The 19,619-nt window shown below is 33.0% G+C and overlaps 1 protein-coding gene across 1 annotated transcript in view; it reads left to right on the forward strand.

Annotated features, from left to right (window-relative positions):
* The first annotated feature begins 286 nt into the window (after window positions 1–286).
* The window catches only part of LOC127712920 (acid-sensing ion channel 4-A-like), a 29,067-nt gene continuing 9,734 nt past the window's right edge, over window positions 287–19,619 (forward strand). Inside the window, exons 1-8 of the mRNA XM_052219513.1 lie at window positions 287–297; window positions 759–942; window positions 11,001–11,037; window positions 11,797–11,938; window positions 13,966–14,057; window positions 15,442–15,674; window positions 17,399–17,507; window positions 18,878–18,950. Of these exons, the coding sequence (XP_052075473.1) occupies window positions 287–297; window positions 759–942; window positions 11,001–11,037; window positions 11,797–11,938; window positions 13,966–14,057; window positions 15,442–15,674; window positions 17,399–17,507; window positions 18,878–18,950 (881 nt within the window). The remainder of the gene's footprint in view (window positions 298–758; window positions 943–11,000; window positions 11,038–11,796; window positions 11,939–13,965; window positions 14,058–15,441; window positions 15,675–17,398; window positions 17,508–18,877; window positions 18,951–19,619) is intronic.

The following is a 19,619-nucleotide window of genomic DNA, read 5'->3' on the forward strand; positions in this document are numbered from 1 at the left end:
TTTTTCTATTAAACACCAACAGTTAATTCAATAAATCAATTGATACTAAAAACAAAGTCTTTTGAATTAAAATGTTTAGCCCTCAAGCATCACTTCTACTGACGAGAAATAAATGTGAGAACTGTTTTTAATCATTTACATCGATTCAAATGTCTGAAGTGCCCTAGACTATCGTGTCAAACAATTTTGTAATGTCTTAGCTTTCGATCGCCTTGTAATGTTGTCGTTTACGATCTATGGTTAAAGATACGATTAACACAGATATATCATTTGCTAGGCTCTGGATATGGTTAACAGGTTGGAAAATAATGGGCAAAAAGTGCAGAATAATGGGCAATAAATAAATGTAAATAGTAGAGGAAAATTGGGCAAAAATAACGAATAGAGAATGATAGGCTGCTAAAATATAAAGAATTTAGAATAATGGGCAAAAATAAAAAGAATAGAGGAAAAAATACCTGAAAAAATAGAGAATACAGGAATGAAGGACACCCATCCAGACCCTCATTTGCATGCCACTTTACATCATTTACTGTTATTACTTTATGTAGACTAAGCCGGCAAGAATTGATCGTCCAACTAATTAATCTCTATTTTCATAGAACCTAGTTGGCGGCCGAGTAGTCAAGTTAGTGCGATCGTAACGGTGAAGGTGATGTTGAGGTTGATGCTTCAACAGCATGAGTGCGAATTCCATAGAGTTGTTTTTGTAAAAAGGTATACGTGTATTTTTATTTATCTTATTTATTAATTTTCAGCGAGAGTGTTAACACACAAATATCAACTACTTACTCAAAGTTGGATTTTCCAAGTATTACATTTTGTAATTTAAATCCATTGAGTTATAACAAAGTCAAGAAAGTAGCTGCGTTTTACCAAATCGTCAACGAAACAGCCAAGGCTTTAAAAGTAGATCCCTCGTTCTTCGATGATGCTGTACAGGTATGACTCTATATACAAGTGTTTTATTGATATAAATAAGGTATGGTTCTATATACAAGTGTTGTAACGACATACATGGGTATGATATTAAACAGGTGTTTTGATGAAATTGAGGTATAATTCTAAACGGTGTTTCAATGATATACATGTATGTATCTATATGGGTCTTTTAATGACATACTGGTTGTTTTAATGACATACAGGTATGGTTCTTAACAGTTGTTTTAGTGACATACATGTATGGTTCATAGCAGGTGTTTAAAATCGGTTTTTTGCTTTTGCGCCTATTGGTATTTCATTTGCGTCAAAAAAAATCTTTCATTTGCGCCATAAACCATATTTCATTTGCGCCAAAAATAAAACATTTCATTTGCGCCAATAATACAGGTAAATACATATAAATAATAGATGTATTTAAAAGAAACTTTTAATAATAACTTTAAAACACAGTTTTTGTTTTGCATAATAAAATATATTCATCAGAAATTAGTCAATATAAAGGCAAACTGCAGCCGTTGTGTCCATTGATCTCTCTATTATGTACGTTGTTAATCTTCGTTTTTCTTTCAGTAATGTCACCATGATTCTGAGTTGCTGTGATTCTACTTTCTGTTGGTTTACATCATGGTTACGTTCGTTCAAAAAGAGAGGCGAAAGATATCAAAGGGATATTCAAACTGACAATGCCATGACAAATAAAGAGCTGCGCCATAAGTGCATGATACGCCCGTCGCCAACTTGACAGTTTTCAACAACATAGAAAACTAAAGTTTTTATAATCGTTTTGTTGTCCACATCTGTTTTAATTCTGGCTTTGCAAGTTTTTTTTGGAACGACTTGTCTCCAACTGTCAGAAAATAAAAAGTGACTGGCTTTTTTGCTCTGTTTGTGTCCATCTTGCATTGACACAGCACACATGTGAACACTTTAGAATCTGAAAAGAAAGTGACTCTAAGTTTTGTATTAGAAATGAGTATGAACTACTCAAGGGAATACTCTAAAAAAAATCTTGTTCACGATATATAGCAATGAATATTCAAACTATTCAATTATATGTTACCTGTTAAATGGCACAAATGCAGTTTTTATTTTTTGGCGCAAATGAAAGATTGAATTTTGCAAAAATTGGCGCAAATGCAATGCGCCCGTTTAAAATAAAATGACATACAGGAATTATTCTTAACATGTCTTTTAATGACATACAGGAATTATTCTAAACAGGTGTTTTTATGACATAGAGGTACAAAAAAATGTATGATTCTAAACAGATGTTTTAATGAAATACAAGTATGATTCTTAACAGGTATTTAATGATGTACAGGTTATGACTCTGAAACAGGTCTTTCAATGACATACAGGGATGATTCTAAACAGGTGTTTTAATGAAATACTAGTTTAGGGTTCTATACAGGAGGTATAATGACATACATGTATGATTCCATACAGATGTTCTATACAGGTGGTATAATGACATACATGTATGATTCCATACATATGTTCTATACAGGTGGTATAATGACATACATGTATGATTCCATACAGATGTTCTATACAGGTGGTATAATGACATACATGTATGATTCCATACAGATGTTCTATACAGGTGGTATAATGACATACATGTATGATTCCATACAGATGTTCTATACAGGTGGTATAATGACATACATGTATGATTCCATACAGATGTTCTATACAGGTGGTATAATGACATACATGTATGATTCCATACAGATGTTCTATACAGGTGGTATAATAACATACATGTATGATTCCATACAGATGTTCTATACAGGTGGTATAATGACATACATGTATGATTCCATACAGATGTTCTATACAGGTGGTATAATGACATACACGTATGATTCCATACAGATGTTCTATACAGGTGGTATAATGACATACATGTATGATTCCATACAGATGTTCTATACAGTTGGTATAATGACATACATGTATGATTCCATACAGATGTTCTATACAGATGTTCTATACAGGTGGTATAAGGACATACATGTATGATTCCATACAGATGTTCTATACAGGTGGTATAATGACATACATGTATGATTCCATACAGATGTTCTAAAGGTGGTATAATGACATACATGTATGATTCCATACAGATGTTCTAAAGGTGGTATAATGACATACATGTATGATTCCATACAGATGTTCTAAAGGTGGTATAATGACATACATGTATGATTCCATACAGATGTTCTAAAGGTGGTATAATGACATACATGTATGATTCCATACAGATGTTCTAAAGGTGGTATAATGACATACATGTATGATTCCATACAGATGTTCTAAAGGTGGTATAATGACATACATGTATGATTCCATACAGATGTTCTAAAGGTGGTATAATGACATACATGTATGATTCCATACAGATGTTCTATACAGGTGGTATAATGACATACATGTATGATTCCATACAGATGTTCTATACAGGTGGTATAATGACATACATGTATGATTCCATACAGATGTTCTATACAGGTGGTATAATGACATACATGTATGATTCCATACAGATGTTCTAAAGGTGGTATAATGACATACATGTATGATTCCATACAGATGTTCTATACAGGTGGTATAATGACATACATGTATGATTCCATACAGATGTTCTATACAGGTGGTATAATGACATACATGTATGATTCCATACAGATGTTCTATACAGGTGGTATAATGACATACATGTATGATTCCATACAGATGTTCTATACAGATGGTATAATGACATACATGTATGATTCCATACAGATGTTCTATACAGGTGGTATAATGACATACATGTATGATTCCATACAGATGTTCTAAAGGTGGTATAATGACATACATGTATGATTCCATACAGATGTTCTAAAGGTGGTATAATGACATACATGTATGATTCCATACAGATGTTCTAAAGGTGGTATAATGACATACATGTATGATTCCATACAGATGTTCTAAAGGTGGTATAATGACATACATGTATGATTCCATACAGATGTTCTATACAGGTGGTATAATGACATACATGTATGATTCCATACAGATGTTCTAAAGGTGGTATAATGACATACATGTATGATTCCATACAGATGTTCTATACAGGTGGTATAATGACATACATGTATGATTCCATACAGATGTTCTAAAGGTGGTATAATGACATACATGTATGATTCCATACAGATGTTCTAAAGGTGGTATAATGACATACATGTATGATTCCATACAGATGTTCTAAAGGTGGTATAATGACATACATGTATGATTCCATACAGATGTTCTATACAGATGGTATAATGACATACATGTATGATTCCATACAGATGTTCTATACAGGTGGTATAATGACATACATGTATGATTCCATACAGATGTTCTAAAGGTGGTATAATGACATACATGTATGATTCCATACAGATGTTCTAAAGGTGGTATAATGACATACATGTATGATTCCATACAGATGTTCTAAAGGTGGTATAATGACATACATGTATGATTCCATACAGATGTTCTAAAGGTGGTATAATGACATACATGTATGATTCCATACAGATGTTCTACAGGTGGTATAATGACATACATGTATGATTCCATACAGATGTTCTATACAGGTGGTATAATGACATACATGTATGATTCCATACAGATGTTCTAAAGGTGGTATAATGACATACATGTATGATTCCATACAGATGTTCTATACAGGTGGTATAATGACATACATGTATGATTCCATACAGATGTTCTATACAGGTGGTATAATGACATACATGTATGATTCCATACAGATGTTCTATACAGGTGGTATAATGACATACATGTATGATTCCATACAGATGTTCTAAAGGTGGTATAATGACATACATGTATGATTCCATACAGATGTTCTATACAGGTGGTATAATGACATACATGTATGATTCCATACAGATGTTCTAAAGGTGGTATAATGACATACATGTATGATTCCATACAGATGTTCTAAAGGTGGTATAATGACATACATGTATGATTCCATACAGATGTTCTAAAGGTGGTATAATGACATACATGTATGATTCCATACAGATGTTCTATACAGGTGGTATAATGACATACATGTATGATTCCATACAGATGTTCTAAAGGTGGTATAATGACATACATGTATGATTCCATACAGATGTTCTATACAGGTGGTATAATGACATACATGTATGATTCCATACAGATGTTCTATACAGGTGGTATAATGACATACATGTATGATTCCATACAGATGTTCTATACAGGTGGTATAATGACATACATGTATGATTCCATACAGATGTTCTAAAGGTGGTATAATGACATACATGTATGATTCCATACAGATGTTCTATACAGATGGTATAATGACATACATGTATGATTCCATACAGATGTTCTATACAGGTGGTATAATGACATACATGTATGATTCCATACAGATGTTCTAAAGGTGGTATAATGACATACATGTATGATTCCATACAGATGTTCTAAAGGTGGTATAATGACATACATGTATGATTCCATACAGATGTTCTATACAGGTGGTATAATGACATACATGTATGATTCCATACAGATGTTCTATACAGGTGGTATAATGACATACATGTATGATTCCATACAGATGTTCTATACAGGTGGTATAATGACATACATGTATGATTCCATACAGATGTTCTAAAGGTGGTATAATGACATACATGTATGATTCCATACAGATGTTCTAAAGGTGGTATAATGACATACATGTATGATTCCATACAGATGTTCTAAAGGTGGTATAATGACATACATGTATGATTCCATACAGATGTTCTAAAGGTGGTATAATGACATACATGTATGATTCCATACAGATGTTCTAAAGGTGGTATAATGACATACATGTATGATTCCATACAGATGTTCTATACAGGTGGTATAATGACATACATGTATGATTCCATACAGATGTTCTATACAGACGGTATAATGACATACATGTATGATTCCATACAGATGTTCTAAAGGTGGTATAATGACATACATGTATGATTCCATACAGATGTTCTAAAGGTGGTATAATGACATACATGTATGATTCCATACAGATGTTCTAAAGGTGGTATAATGACATACATGTATGATTCCATACAGATGTTCTAAAGGTGGTATAATGACATACATGTATGATTCCATACAGATGTTCTAAAGGTGGTATAATGACATACATGTATGATTCCATACAGATGTTCTATACAGGTGGTATAATGACATACATGTATGATTCCATACAGATGTTCTATACAGATGGTATAATGACATACATGTATGATTCCATACAGATGTTCTAAAGGTGGTATAATGACATACATGTATGATTCCATACAGATGTTCTAAAGGTGGTATAATGACATACATGTATGATTCCATACAGATGTTCTAAAGGTGGTATAATGACATACATGTATGATTCCATACAGATGTTCTAAAGGTGGTATAATGACATACATGTATGATTCCATACAGATGTTCTATACAGGTGGTATAATGACATACATGTATGATTCCATACAGATGTTCTAAAGGTGGTATAATGACATACATGTATGATTCCATACAGATGTTCTAAAGGTGGTATAATGACATACATGTATGATTCCATACAGATGTTCTATACAGGTGGTATAATGACATACATGTATGATTCCATACAGATGTTCTAAAGGTGGTATAATGACATACATGTATGATTCCATACAGATGTTCTAAAGGTGGTATAATGACATACATGTATGATTCCATACAGATGTTCTAAAGGTGGTATAATGACATACATGTATGATTCCATACAGATGTTCTATACAGGTGGTATAATGACATACATGTATGATTCCATACAGATGTTCTAAAGGTGGTATAATGACATACATGTATGATTCCATACAGATGTTCTAAAGGTGGTATAATGACATACATGTATGATTCCATACAGATGTTCTATAAAGGTGGTATAATGACATACATGTATGATTCCATACAGATGTTCTAAAGGTGGTATAATGACATACATGTATGATTCCATACAGATGTTCTAAAGGTGGTATAATGACATACATGTATGATTCCATACAGATGTTCTAAAGGTGGTATAATGACATACATGTATGATTCCATACAGATGTTCTAAAGGTGGTATAATGACATACATGTATGATTCCATACAGATGTTCTAAAGGTGGTATAATGACATACATGTATGATTCCATACAGATGTTCTAAAGGTGGTATAATGACATACATGTATGATTCCATACAGATGTTCTAAAGGTGGTATAATGACATACATGTATGATTCCATACAGATGTTCTAAAGGTGGTATAATGACATACATGTATGATTCCATACAGATGTTCTAAAGGTACTCATTAAAGTAAAATTCGGAAATTATTTGTATTATTTTTATTCAACCGGTTCATGAACATTGATTTCCCATGTGTTATAAGATTACGAGTTGTTTAGATATTTCAATTATGTGAAACAAACAACTTATTGAAATAAACTCTTTTCTTGATTAATGTTCATACTGATTTCATTATTTGAAGTGCTTTTACGGAAATAACATGGTTTTGATATTATCGTGCATTTATTGAACTATTTCGGAGATTCCATATAATTGACATTACACATTTTGCTCCATATCTAAATACATTCCACGACAAATGCATTTGTAATGTTCGGTTCTAAGAAAATTGGCAAAAGACGGTCAATTTAAAACTGGAATTTGTGGCAAATGCAATAATTTTTGGTTCACAATATTGTTAGCTTTCCATATTTAAGAAGTGAATTAACTGTTGCTTTCAAATTTCAATGGGAATCCACTCCATAGAAAATGTGTGTAAAATTTGGAATGCCTCAAATTGCGTTAGCTCATAGATAAACATGGTTCCAGTTAACATCAATTACCGTGTATTCAGTGCTTCAACTTTATAAACATAAAGTATAGATACACCTACACACAAGTTTGCTTATAGAAAACCACAATTTTATGCTATTTGCCCATGTATCTATTATAGTATTATTAGGTCTTTCCACTTTTCTGTGGAAAGACCTATTGTATTTGTTCTGATTATTATTTTTTTTTCTTCTGCCGCCAAAACTTTTTCTTGCGGTATAAAGTTGTTTCGCAAGATGTCGCTTAGATATTATGGATGTTATATCAAACAGTTATTGAACTTTTAAAACTCCTCTTGTTAAACCGAAGACCAAAAAAGATAACGACAAAATTCTTTTTCACATTTGTTCGTTACAAGTCATGCTCAGGAATTTTTAGCTGATTTTGATCGAAGCGATTCGGTGAAATCTTATAGGAGTTATCTACCTTTACCAAATAAAAATTTGTCGTTATGATTTTGTAACTCATTAACCGTAAGCCGTATAAACCTAGAGTCTTTTTTATTTGAGGTCCTTGGATCCTAACTTAGAAAATGAGGTCAAGGTCAAAGGTCAAGTTCATGTTCTCAATTTTGACTTTTGCTTGTTTTTGCATTTTCTCTGACACTTTTAAAGTTGTATTTAGAAGAACTAGAGCAAAATGTTTGCTTTATTGTGTTGAAGATATGATATATTTGGTCCGAAACAATCCAATGACATCTTATAGGAGTTATTGCCCCTGAAATGTTTAATTTTAAGGTAATTGATTATTACTTCTAATTGGTACGTGATTTTTGAAAAATGTTGGGTGACATAAGACCTTGAAAAATGTCAACCAGAAGTGACCTTGCATGAACCGGAAATAGTCATGTTTGCATTTCTTTTATGGAAAAGTACATAGAAACCATATATTTTCAGAGCTCCAGATAAGAATTCACAAATTGGGGTTTTTACCCATCATTTTTTTATGTAATTGGGTGATAGAGTTTTTTAATTGCATTATCAATTCCGATTCACCCCTCAAGCAAATATCAAATTGGGTTTTTCACCACCAAGCTCCTTAATGTATTGGGTTTTGTCATCAACACAATATTGAATATTTAGGCATGTTATAATCACATTATATCAACCCAAGATGTTTTTCCATCTTTAATATGTTTCTTTCTTTGTATATGTGCTAGCTGTTTTGTTTGGTTTATTCACTGACGAGCAATTGTACGTTTGATTTGTGTCCCGTTTTAAACGTTCTGCCAGTTTTGTATTTTCTCGCAACTTATATAAACTTCAGCTGGTATCAATAGTTGGACAGTAACTAATTACCTTTCTAGATCCCATATGATATCCTACAGTTTATTTGGGGTAGGTGTGGCTTAGTGTTAAGATTTTTATGTAATTTATGTGAAATTTAGGTGCTGTAAGAAAGTTTTGCCAGTCCTTTCACCTATTTGCCAGATCTACTTTTCAATAAAAATAATAAGTAGTTCCCAAGATTTAAGATATACCCCAAAACCTTGACCAGGTTTAAAGGGTGGTTTAATTACGGACACCACATTCAACTTCAATATACAAATAATTCTGCAACATTAAATAAATAAATAACACTTGCCAATAAGACAGCTATCTTAAGCATACAGAACAATTAGACCAAAATAAAGAAAGTGTCTAGCTGCATTGACGTAAAAAAACGGATATGTGTATTCACTCATCAACTTAAAATGAAAAAATAATATATAAACTAAAATTATACCTGAATGTTTTTGTTTAATTTAATTAACATAAATCTGGGTTAAGTTATCCCTTATTAGAACTTTTGGTTTCCTATGCTTTCCAACTACATATCATGTCATAATTAATTTGGCCTTTCACTTTTTCCAACTGATTTCGTTCTTGAAGAAACCCAGTGTTTATCGTTCTAGCAATGTTCTCGTTAAGGTACGCAAACACGCCCGTGCGTTCGACGGACGCTTCATAAAACACTAGATGATTCTTGTTATCATCATAACTTGTCCTCAGCTATCAAACATGCTTCTATTCAATATTTTTAACGGACATTTACTTTCGTTTTAATTCATTGTATGATACGATAAGTCCCGAGCAATTCGAAAAAAATATGAAAACATGACAAACGCTAATTGGATAAACGCCGAGAAGATCGAAATGTTTTCATAAACACCACACCTTTTGAGCAACGGAAAATTCCAACAGGGACCCATTTCAGCTACTTGATGCAGGGCTCTATTTTTAGAACGAAAGGAAATTTCCAATTATAAATTTTATAAAAATAGATTTACGCGACGATTGTAATTAGATAAGGGTAAATAACGCAAACGATAGCGAATAAAAGCGTTAAGAACTCATGGTTTTGGCATATAATTGGGTTTTCCTTTGAATTAATTGGGTTATTGAACCCTGCAATGGACAATTGCATTGGGTTTTTAATCATTTGTATTGCGTGATCACGCAAATACGCAGCTTATCTGGAGCTCTGTATTTTTTAAATGGGCATACATAAACCTATCATTTGAGACCGGAATTGACATTCTATAAACCGGAAGTAGCAAAATATTTCCTTGTTACAGGCATAAGTATATACAAACTATATATTTTTGGAATCAGTGTGAATAAAGCTATCATTTGAGAACGGAAGTGAATTTTTCGAAACCGGAAGAAGCCAATTATCTCCCTTTTTTCAGGCACAAGTATATGAAAACTATATGTTCTTGGAATCAGTGTGAATAAAACTATCATTTGAGACCGGAAGTGACTCTTTCGAAACCGGAAGTAGCCAATTATCTCCCTTTTTACAGGCACAAGTATATAAAAACCATATATATTTGGAATCAGTGTAAATACAGCTATCATTTGAGACCAGAAGTGACTTTTTCTTAACCGGAAGTTGGCAATTATCTCCCTTATTGCAGGCAAAAGTATATAGAAACCATATATATATTGAATCATTATGAAGCAACCTATAATTGGACGCCAAAAGCAACTTTGAGTAAACCGGAAGTAGCTTCTTATTCATTATTTAGAAAATTGATGTGGAAAAACCTTCAATTGTTCTCTGAACAATTGGTTTTTAATTGATATCTATATTCTGTTTCAGCCAACCACAACTCAACACACTGAGACATACACACCCGGTAAGGCTTTTCTCAAATTGTTACATAACGTCCTGAATAAAGTTTTCCTTCAGAAAAAAATAGTTTAGTTTTATGATATATCCGTATTTATTGCTAATGGTCATATGATATAAAGTTATAATTGTGTATAAGAGAACACTTCAGGAGTTTGAAATACTGGTTTCTGATTCTATCTGTATCATTGATCAAACAAAATGATTGATAAATTAAACTGAGAATAAAATAGATTTTTAGTATATACATATGTTTTCGTGGTATGTTGAATCAATTCCAATCTTTGCAATTGCACGAGTTTTTCCAATAAATTATTCTTTTGTTTTCATAGTCGTCTTAATTTTGGGACGATACAAATATGTAACCGCGATCATAAGTATCACATTAAAATATTCAGAATTTTAAATAACCCCCTTTTTTCCTATATCTAAAACATGTATGTCTTTTGAATAAACAGATAATTAAGAACCAGTACAGTACAGCTACCTTCTGGAAATCTGGATGACCACTACCTAAATATTTTTTTATAATTCGTAAATATGAGGCTCTGGATGGAGTTTACAGAATAGGCGAAAAATGTAAAGAATAGAGAAAACACGGACCGAAAAAAATAAGAATACAGAATAATGGGATTCTAAAATATAATGAATGGAGAATAATGGGCAAAGAATAAAAAGATGAGGGAAATTGGCATAAAAATTATAGAATATAGAAACTCCACATCCTGACCCTTAAATTCATGCAAGAGTTTTGTTTATTTACTAGGAAGTGATCCTTTGACGACTGCAAATCAAGTTTTACATCTTAGAATGGGAGACTTTTCTGATTCAGACATACATGGATATAATATACCGCAGAATGATTTCATCATGAAGTGTTCTTACCAGTCAAGAAATTGTTCTTCAACGTAAGTAAGCACTTTTTTTTTTACTGTGTCCACCGAATCAGTTTTAACAATAAACATAGGTACTTAGTTTTTAATTCACTGTGTCAACCGAATCAGTCTTAACGTAGACACTTAGTATTTTATTTCACTGTGACCACCGAATGAGTTTAAACGTAGGCACTTAATAAGCCTTTATTTCAATGTGTCCGCCGGATGAGTTTTAACATAGGCGCTTTGTCTTAGTTCAACTGTATCTACCGAATGAGTTTTAACGTAGGCACTTATAGTCTGTATTTCACTGTGTCCACGGAATGAGTTTTGACGTAGGCACTTAGTCTTTATTTTACTGTGTTCACCGATGAGTTTAAACGTAGGCACTTAGTCTTTATTTCACTGTGTCCACCGAATGAGTTTTAACAATAAACAAAGGTACTTAGTTTTTATTTCACTGTGTCCACCGAATGAGTTCTAACGTAGACACTTAGTCTTTATTTCACTGTGTTCACCGATGAGTTTAAACGAAGGCACTTAGTCTATATTTCACTGTGTCCACCGTATGCGTTTTAACATACGCACTTAGTCTTTAGTTCACTGTGTCCACCGAATGAGTTTTAACGTAGGCACTTAGTCTTTATTTAACTGTGTCCATCGAATGAGTTTTATCGCAGGCACTAAGTCTTTATTTCACAGTGTTCATAGAATCAGTTTTAACGTAGACACTTAGTCTTTGTTTCACTGTGTCCACCGAATCAGTTTTAACGTAGGTACTTATTTATTTCACTATGACCAGCGAATTAGTTTCAACGTAGGTACTTACTTTCTATTTCACAGTATCCACCAAATGCGTTTTAAAGTATGCACTAAGTCTTTTTTTGCAAGATGTCCACCGAATGAGTTTTACGTAGGCACTTAGTCTTTATTTTAACTGTGTCCACCGAATGAGTTTTAACATACGCACTTAGTCTTTTTTCCACTGTGTCCACCGACTGAATTTTTACGTATGGGCACTTAGTCTTTATTTCACTGTGTCCACCGAATGAGTTTTAACGTATAGGCACTTAGTCTTTATTTCAGTGTGTCCACCGAATGAGTTTTGACGTAGGCACTAAGTCTTTATTTCACTGTGTCTACCGAATGAGTTTTAACATATACACTTATAGTCTTTGTTTCGCTGTGTCCACTGAATGAATTTTAACAAAACAGTTTAAGCAAGTTGTTTCGTTGATTAACTTTTGATATGCTGACACTAAGCAGCAACACTTTAATTTTTAGATAATTATTCGATAATCCCGGATTTCTAAAAATAAAAATAAGTATTGACAGAAGAACGGATCACGCTTAATTACTGTAAAAAATAATGATAAGGGAACGACCATTTAACTTCAAGGGGGGGGAGGGGGGTTATGGTTTTTTCCTGAAAAAAAAAAATATTCTGATCCCCAATTTAATGAAAAAAAAAATATTGTGGTCAAGCAGATGAATCCAGATTTTCCCCATACCTTATAGTGTTAAATTTTGAAAAAAAATATTTTGATTGATAGCGTCGAAAAACTGACTCAGACTAAAAACCATAACCCCCCCACTTTGAAGTTAAATGGTTGCTCCCTAACAAAAATACTTGTTTGTCAATTACATACGCAAACATGTATTGCTATCTAGTTATTAAAACAGCTAAGATCCTACATACTGTCGAAACTTATATTTTAGAATTTCACAATGTTATACTTTTATTAGACTGCTTATGACGTCGTAGAACAAATAAATTAACTATCATTTGTCTTTTTGTTAGTGGCATAGTTGGGTGCTAAGCGGATGAGGCAAGTCCTTTCAAACTGATATTTCACAGTTTGCTCTGATGTTGTGTTGTTACACCATTGTACAAGGTTTTAGAAAGGTCTCTAGTGTAATTAACTTATTACGGATTTTTTTATACGGAAAACCGTGTCTTGGGCACTGAAAGCAGTATTGGTCGCTTATTCTCACACTCCATGTACAAATGTAGTTATACCTCATTTTTTAAAATATTTTTACATGAATTCTACTTGCAGAGAAATACAAAAGGTTAGGGACGAGTATTATGGAACATGCTACAAATTTACGCCTGCTTCAAATCCGACAAATCTAGCAGGACCAGCGTATGGTAAGATATATATTTGGATGAATTTTACCTTATCGGGCGAAGTCCTTTGGTTATAAGAACACACTTCAAATGCGTCGTTGTAATGAAATGCCTGATTATTTGAAATTTATATTCACATACTCTGTTAACGCATTATTATATTATTATTATACCTCGGTATGTTTTTTCTATATAAAAAAGAATGAAATATTTGTGCTATTTCATTCCATAGACTATTTGCCAGTCAATAGTTTCAAAGACTAGTATTACCCCGGTCAATAGTTTTATAAACATATTTCCAATACTTTTTCATACTAATTTTTCATTGGACAACTATGACGTCATTGACTATTCTACTGGGATTTGTGCTTGGCAACGTTATAATCTGTATATGTCTGTTGTTGTAATTTCAAATTAATATATTACTTACCAGAAGCATTCAAAAAAGAAAAAGAAAATCTACGCGACATATTTTAAGAACTAAAACATAACAAATGTATGGTATGGGACTGTCGGCGTCTTTATAATCTGGGATTGCTTTATTGTACGGTAATATATTTTAGCTAGCGTTTATATATGCACGGGAATTTTTACACAAGGATTCCTGGTCTTCATTACAGCAAATAAAATATTGACAAATACCACACGGGCAAAAAAAACCTGATAGTTCATCTTGTGCATGTTTATGTGACTATTTGTTTTTTTCCAAGTGGTGTATGTAAACTTTTTAGAAAGTTGTTTTGTTCGGTATAAAAAAACACTTAATGACTGGTTATGAGGGTAATAGCAAGTTTGTTGTCCATTTGATACTAACTATTGCCCTCGGCTTCGCCTCGAGCAATAGTTGGTATCTTAGGGACAACAAACTTGCTATTACCCTCATAACCAGTCAATAGGTGTATATTATTATACCTTGTAAATGTTGTAAATAACTGAATGATGAATACTACTTTTTCTTGATTGTAAATTGACCCCAACTTAACGAAGTAAGGGCTTACGGTCATAATTCTTTAAAGTACGACTCAGAATGTGCAAATGTGAGGTCCATGTCAATCAAAAGTAACATGTGGAACAGGATCTGCTTACCTTTCCGGAGCACCTGAGATCACCCCAAGTTTTGGTGGGGTTAGTGTTGCTCGGTTTTATATTTTGTGTTTTGTGTACTGCTGTTTGTCTGTTGGATTTTTTTTTGTCATGGCGTTGTCAGTTCATTTTCGACTAATGAGTTGGAATGTCCCTTTGGTATCTTTCGCCTCTCTTTTACCCTATAAAGGTCACTAGATATGTTAAGTGTTTATTTTGCTCGATTTAACTGTGTAATATTCGAATTTACAATAGTTACACTCTTAGAATCTAAAATAATTTATTCATTTTGAATATTTGTATTAAATATATTTTATTTCAGGACTCGAATTATTGCTAGATGTGCACCAAAATGATTATATACCATTCGTCACAGCAACTGCAGGAGTCAGGTTGGCTATTCACAGTTCACAATACAAAGCACAACTAAAAAGCGAAGGGATTTCTGTGTCAACAAAGTTTGAGACCAATGTAGCTTTGAGGCAAGAAAGGTTTATTCGATACGCAGGTTCTGAAGAAATATGCGACTCAAATAACACGTATTCAAGTGTACTGGTAAGTTAATATGATGGCAATGCTGTTTTTAAAAAGCCGAGGCATTGAATTAATTCATTATTTTAAATTGTGTGCAAAACAAGGTAGAAAAGACCTAAGGGAACCGAATGAACTTAAAAAGGGCCGATACTGGGTGCGTCTAGAGAACTAGAGCAAGCATCTCCTGCTCTGTATGTATTGACCGCCATGCAAATCAACGCTCAGTCAAAATGTCACGAATGGGCAAAATACAACAATCGGCATTTACAAAGCAGACGAAAAATCTAAGACCCCGAAAATATGTCGTTAAAAGAGTTAAGGCACAGATATATCGTATCGGTCAATCAAATCGTGATGGTGACAGTAAAATTTATGAAGTGTAGATTTCAGTCGTTCTTCCATTTAACCCTTCGTGTCAGGAGCACACACACACCCCTTACTCATGTTAATGACGTCCCCGTGGTTTGTGATCATGCAGGAGTGTAACTAGTCAAGTGCGATATTTGAATCGACATACGAAGGGACAGAGGGCATGCTACTGCTGAAAATTTGAAGATGTCAACTGGAACACGCTAAAATGAGAAGCGACAACCATTTCGCATGCAAGCGTATATTAAGTTCCGCTACTTTATGTAATTATAATACAAATTATCGGCTTCCAAAATGTTTAATACACCGAATGTATCGCAAATCTCGACATATTAAAAGCGATTGATAGAATTAAAACACCAAAAATTAAAAACTGTATATGTTTAGACGCTTCCGTTATTTTTTGCGTGTTCGTCTTCGTGTTTTCGCTTTTTCTAATGAATATTGATTTACAAAGGCAAATCTGGCCTCCATAATTTTAAGTCTTCGCTTAAGTTAATATTAGGACGTTTGTACCACAAACACATACCTTGTTGTAATAGCGAAAAGTTTTGCTTCTATATGGTTAAGATGTAAGTATGTTTGTGCGCAGAATCGCGTTATTGATTGCTATAGGAACGCTGTGATTATTATAGAAATTCATTTCCATCTTTTAAAAAAAACTATGAGGGTAGAAAAACCTTAGTGTTTTGAATATTAGTGCATCGACCCAATGGTTGTAAAAAAATTATCAAAGATACCACCAGGCTTATAATTTGCTACGTCAGACGTGAGTGTCGTCTGCATGAGACCCAACAGTGGCGTTCGAATCAAAACAGTTTCAGATAAAGACTTGAAGAGCATTAATAACCGAAAATTCCAAACATTTGTGCCAAATACGGCTAAGGCAATCTATACTTTGGGGTAGAAAACCTTAGTGTTTTGAATATTTCAACATTTTTGTAAACAGTTTGTTTACATAAAATAGATATATTAATGATAACTCATATCAGCACAAAGCTGCTGACTACTGGGCTGGTGATACTCTCGGGGACGTAATGTCCACCAGAAGATTTAATATGAGAGGAATTATCAACAAATTATAAAAAGCAAAGAATTCTATCATTTCCTCAATGTAAAAAACACAGGCACTTGTCCCTGAAAAAAAACCCTATATAAAGTATGTTGGTAATCATTTTTTTCAGAGACAATTGCCTGTGTAAAAAACGTTAACAAAAAAACATTAAAAACTGACCACCAAAATCTTTGGACGCTCTGATTGGTCCGATCTTAAATTTAAATTCACCATGGTTACACTTTGAATATGGAAGTTGATTTTTTTATTGGTTCATTCGATAATAAAAGGTAACTGGCATGATTTTGGTATTTAATTACAGCCCTGCATGGAACGGTGCACTGGTATAGCAGTCAGAAAAGATTGCAAATGTCTGAGTAGTTATGACTTCTTATCTTTATCCGTTACGAACATGTGCAAAACAACATTAGGTAAGATTAACTTTAGCCGTTACGAACATGTGAAAAACAACATCAGGTAAGATTAACTTTAGCCGTTACGAACATGTGAAAAACAACATCAGGTAAGATTAACTTTAGCCGTTACGAACATGTGCAAAACAACATCGTGTAAGATTAACTTTAGCCGTTACGAACATGTGCAAAACAGCATCAGGAAGGTGAACTAGCAGTTTCATTCATTTAAGGCAGCTATAGACGCTCTGAACTAAGGTAATAATGTTTACAACAAGATATAATCAGATCTTTAACTCTGCCCCGCCTTACAGCTTGTTTGTGGTGAGATGGAGAAGTTGAAATCATCCCTTCTAAAATTTTACGGACGTCATCACGAGTTGGTTGATCGTTTTGGAATTTCTGTTTCATAGATGACGACAGATAATAGATATGCTTCAAATTTCGTCACCACAACAACGTCCTCTTGCAAGTTTAGGTTTATTTTCGATTTTTGAGTTTGAATTTTCCTTTGGTATCTTTCGACTCTCTTTTACACGCACGACAAAACGCTACATCTAAAAAGTAGGAATAAGTCTTAAAGTAATTTTATTGAAATAAAGACCAAACTTTGTTTTATCTTCAATTACAGGATGAACATATTATTATATAACAAATAAAACTGACAAGTACGAACAATACAATACAAATAGTTTTACCTACGTCTCACCATAAATATTATAAAAAATAACATAATACATCAATACATCAAGTAATATAAAATAGTAATACTATTCTAAAACGCATTATAAAAGACTGGATTTAAAGATATGTATCAATATACAGCTATGAACAGTGATTACAATTATACAATGAACAACAGAAATTGTGAGGCTGATGCGTTTAAAGAAAAATCTAGTTATCTCCCTTAGAACATTAATACATTTAAACATTAAACATATCGGAGCCCTTGTGGGACATACAGATACATACATGTTATCAGAATATAATGATCCAAATAGAGATAGCAATAACATGTTCTGGAACATATGAATGGAAAAGTATTCAAAATAAGTACACAATAACATTCCTATCTATTAGTAATGTTATGTGTTTTGTTTTAAAGACTGATTGAAAATCGAAATAGCAAATAAAAAGTAAACATTAAAAGCATAGAAAAAAACTATTGAAAAACAATTACTTTGCGAGTATGATAAAATTGCAAAAAAATATCCTTGTGAAATTTTTAAGAGGATAGTCGGGGACAAGAAAAAAACTCGACAATAAAACCTCGCAAACAGGTGAAATTCCGAAATTTGAACTCCGCGAAAATAAACACAGTAACGAATTCTCAATGGTATTTTCAAACTCTGTGTAAGATTCCTGCGCATTATTGTTTTAATTTGTAGAGATACAGTGTATGGTGGTAACAGAAGCATTATCAGGAAGTGAATTAAATTGTAAATGCAAAATGCCATGCAGGTACGTCGGTGTCAACTTATACGAGGGTCTGGATGGGGGGTCCTTCATTTATGTATTCTTTAATTTTTTAAGCCATTTTCTCTATTTTTTATATTTCAGCACCCAATTGTTCTCTATCCTCTACGTTTTTGCCATTTTTTCTGTATTGGTCCATTATTCTCTATTCTGTAAACCCCGTCTATAGTCCCTCTTATATTCTAATATCAATTTCATAACGTTGTTCAGTCCTGTCTGCTAGAACTGTTTCGCTGTAGATTATATTAGAATATGGCATCGATTAGCTACAGTTTCAATGACAAATTGTTAATACTATAGTTTTGCTTGCAAACTATAGCCAATGCCTGTGTAAAAACTCATCAAAGATGCCAGTCTTTAAATTCATACAAATTTTTAGGTACGATTATCATACTCAATACTCAGAAATAATCCAGTCAAAATGATGGTTTTTGTGTTTTGAGCACAACATTCGTACTCTGGTGTACTGAGAAAAGTTTTATGACGAAAAAGCCAGGCTTATAATTTGAATCGTCAGACGTGCGATTCGTTTACATAAGACTCATCAGTAGCAGTTGGAAGGCCAGATCACATACTCTGTTAACGCATTATTATATTATTATTATTATACCTCGGTATGTTTTTTCTATATAAAAAAGAATGAAATATTTGTGC

This window comes from Mytilus californianus, unplaced genomic scaffold (assembly GCF_021869535.1).
Source record: "Mytilus californianus isolate M0D057914Y unplaced genomic scaffold, xbMytCali1.0.p SCAF_8, whole genome shotgun sequence".
NCBI lineage: Eukaryota > Metazoa > Mollusca > Bivalvia > Mytilida > Mytilidae > Mytilus > Mytilus californianus.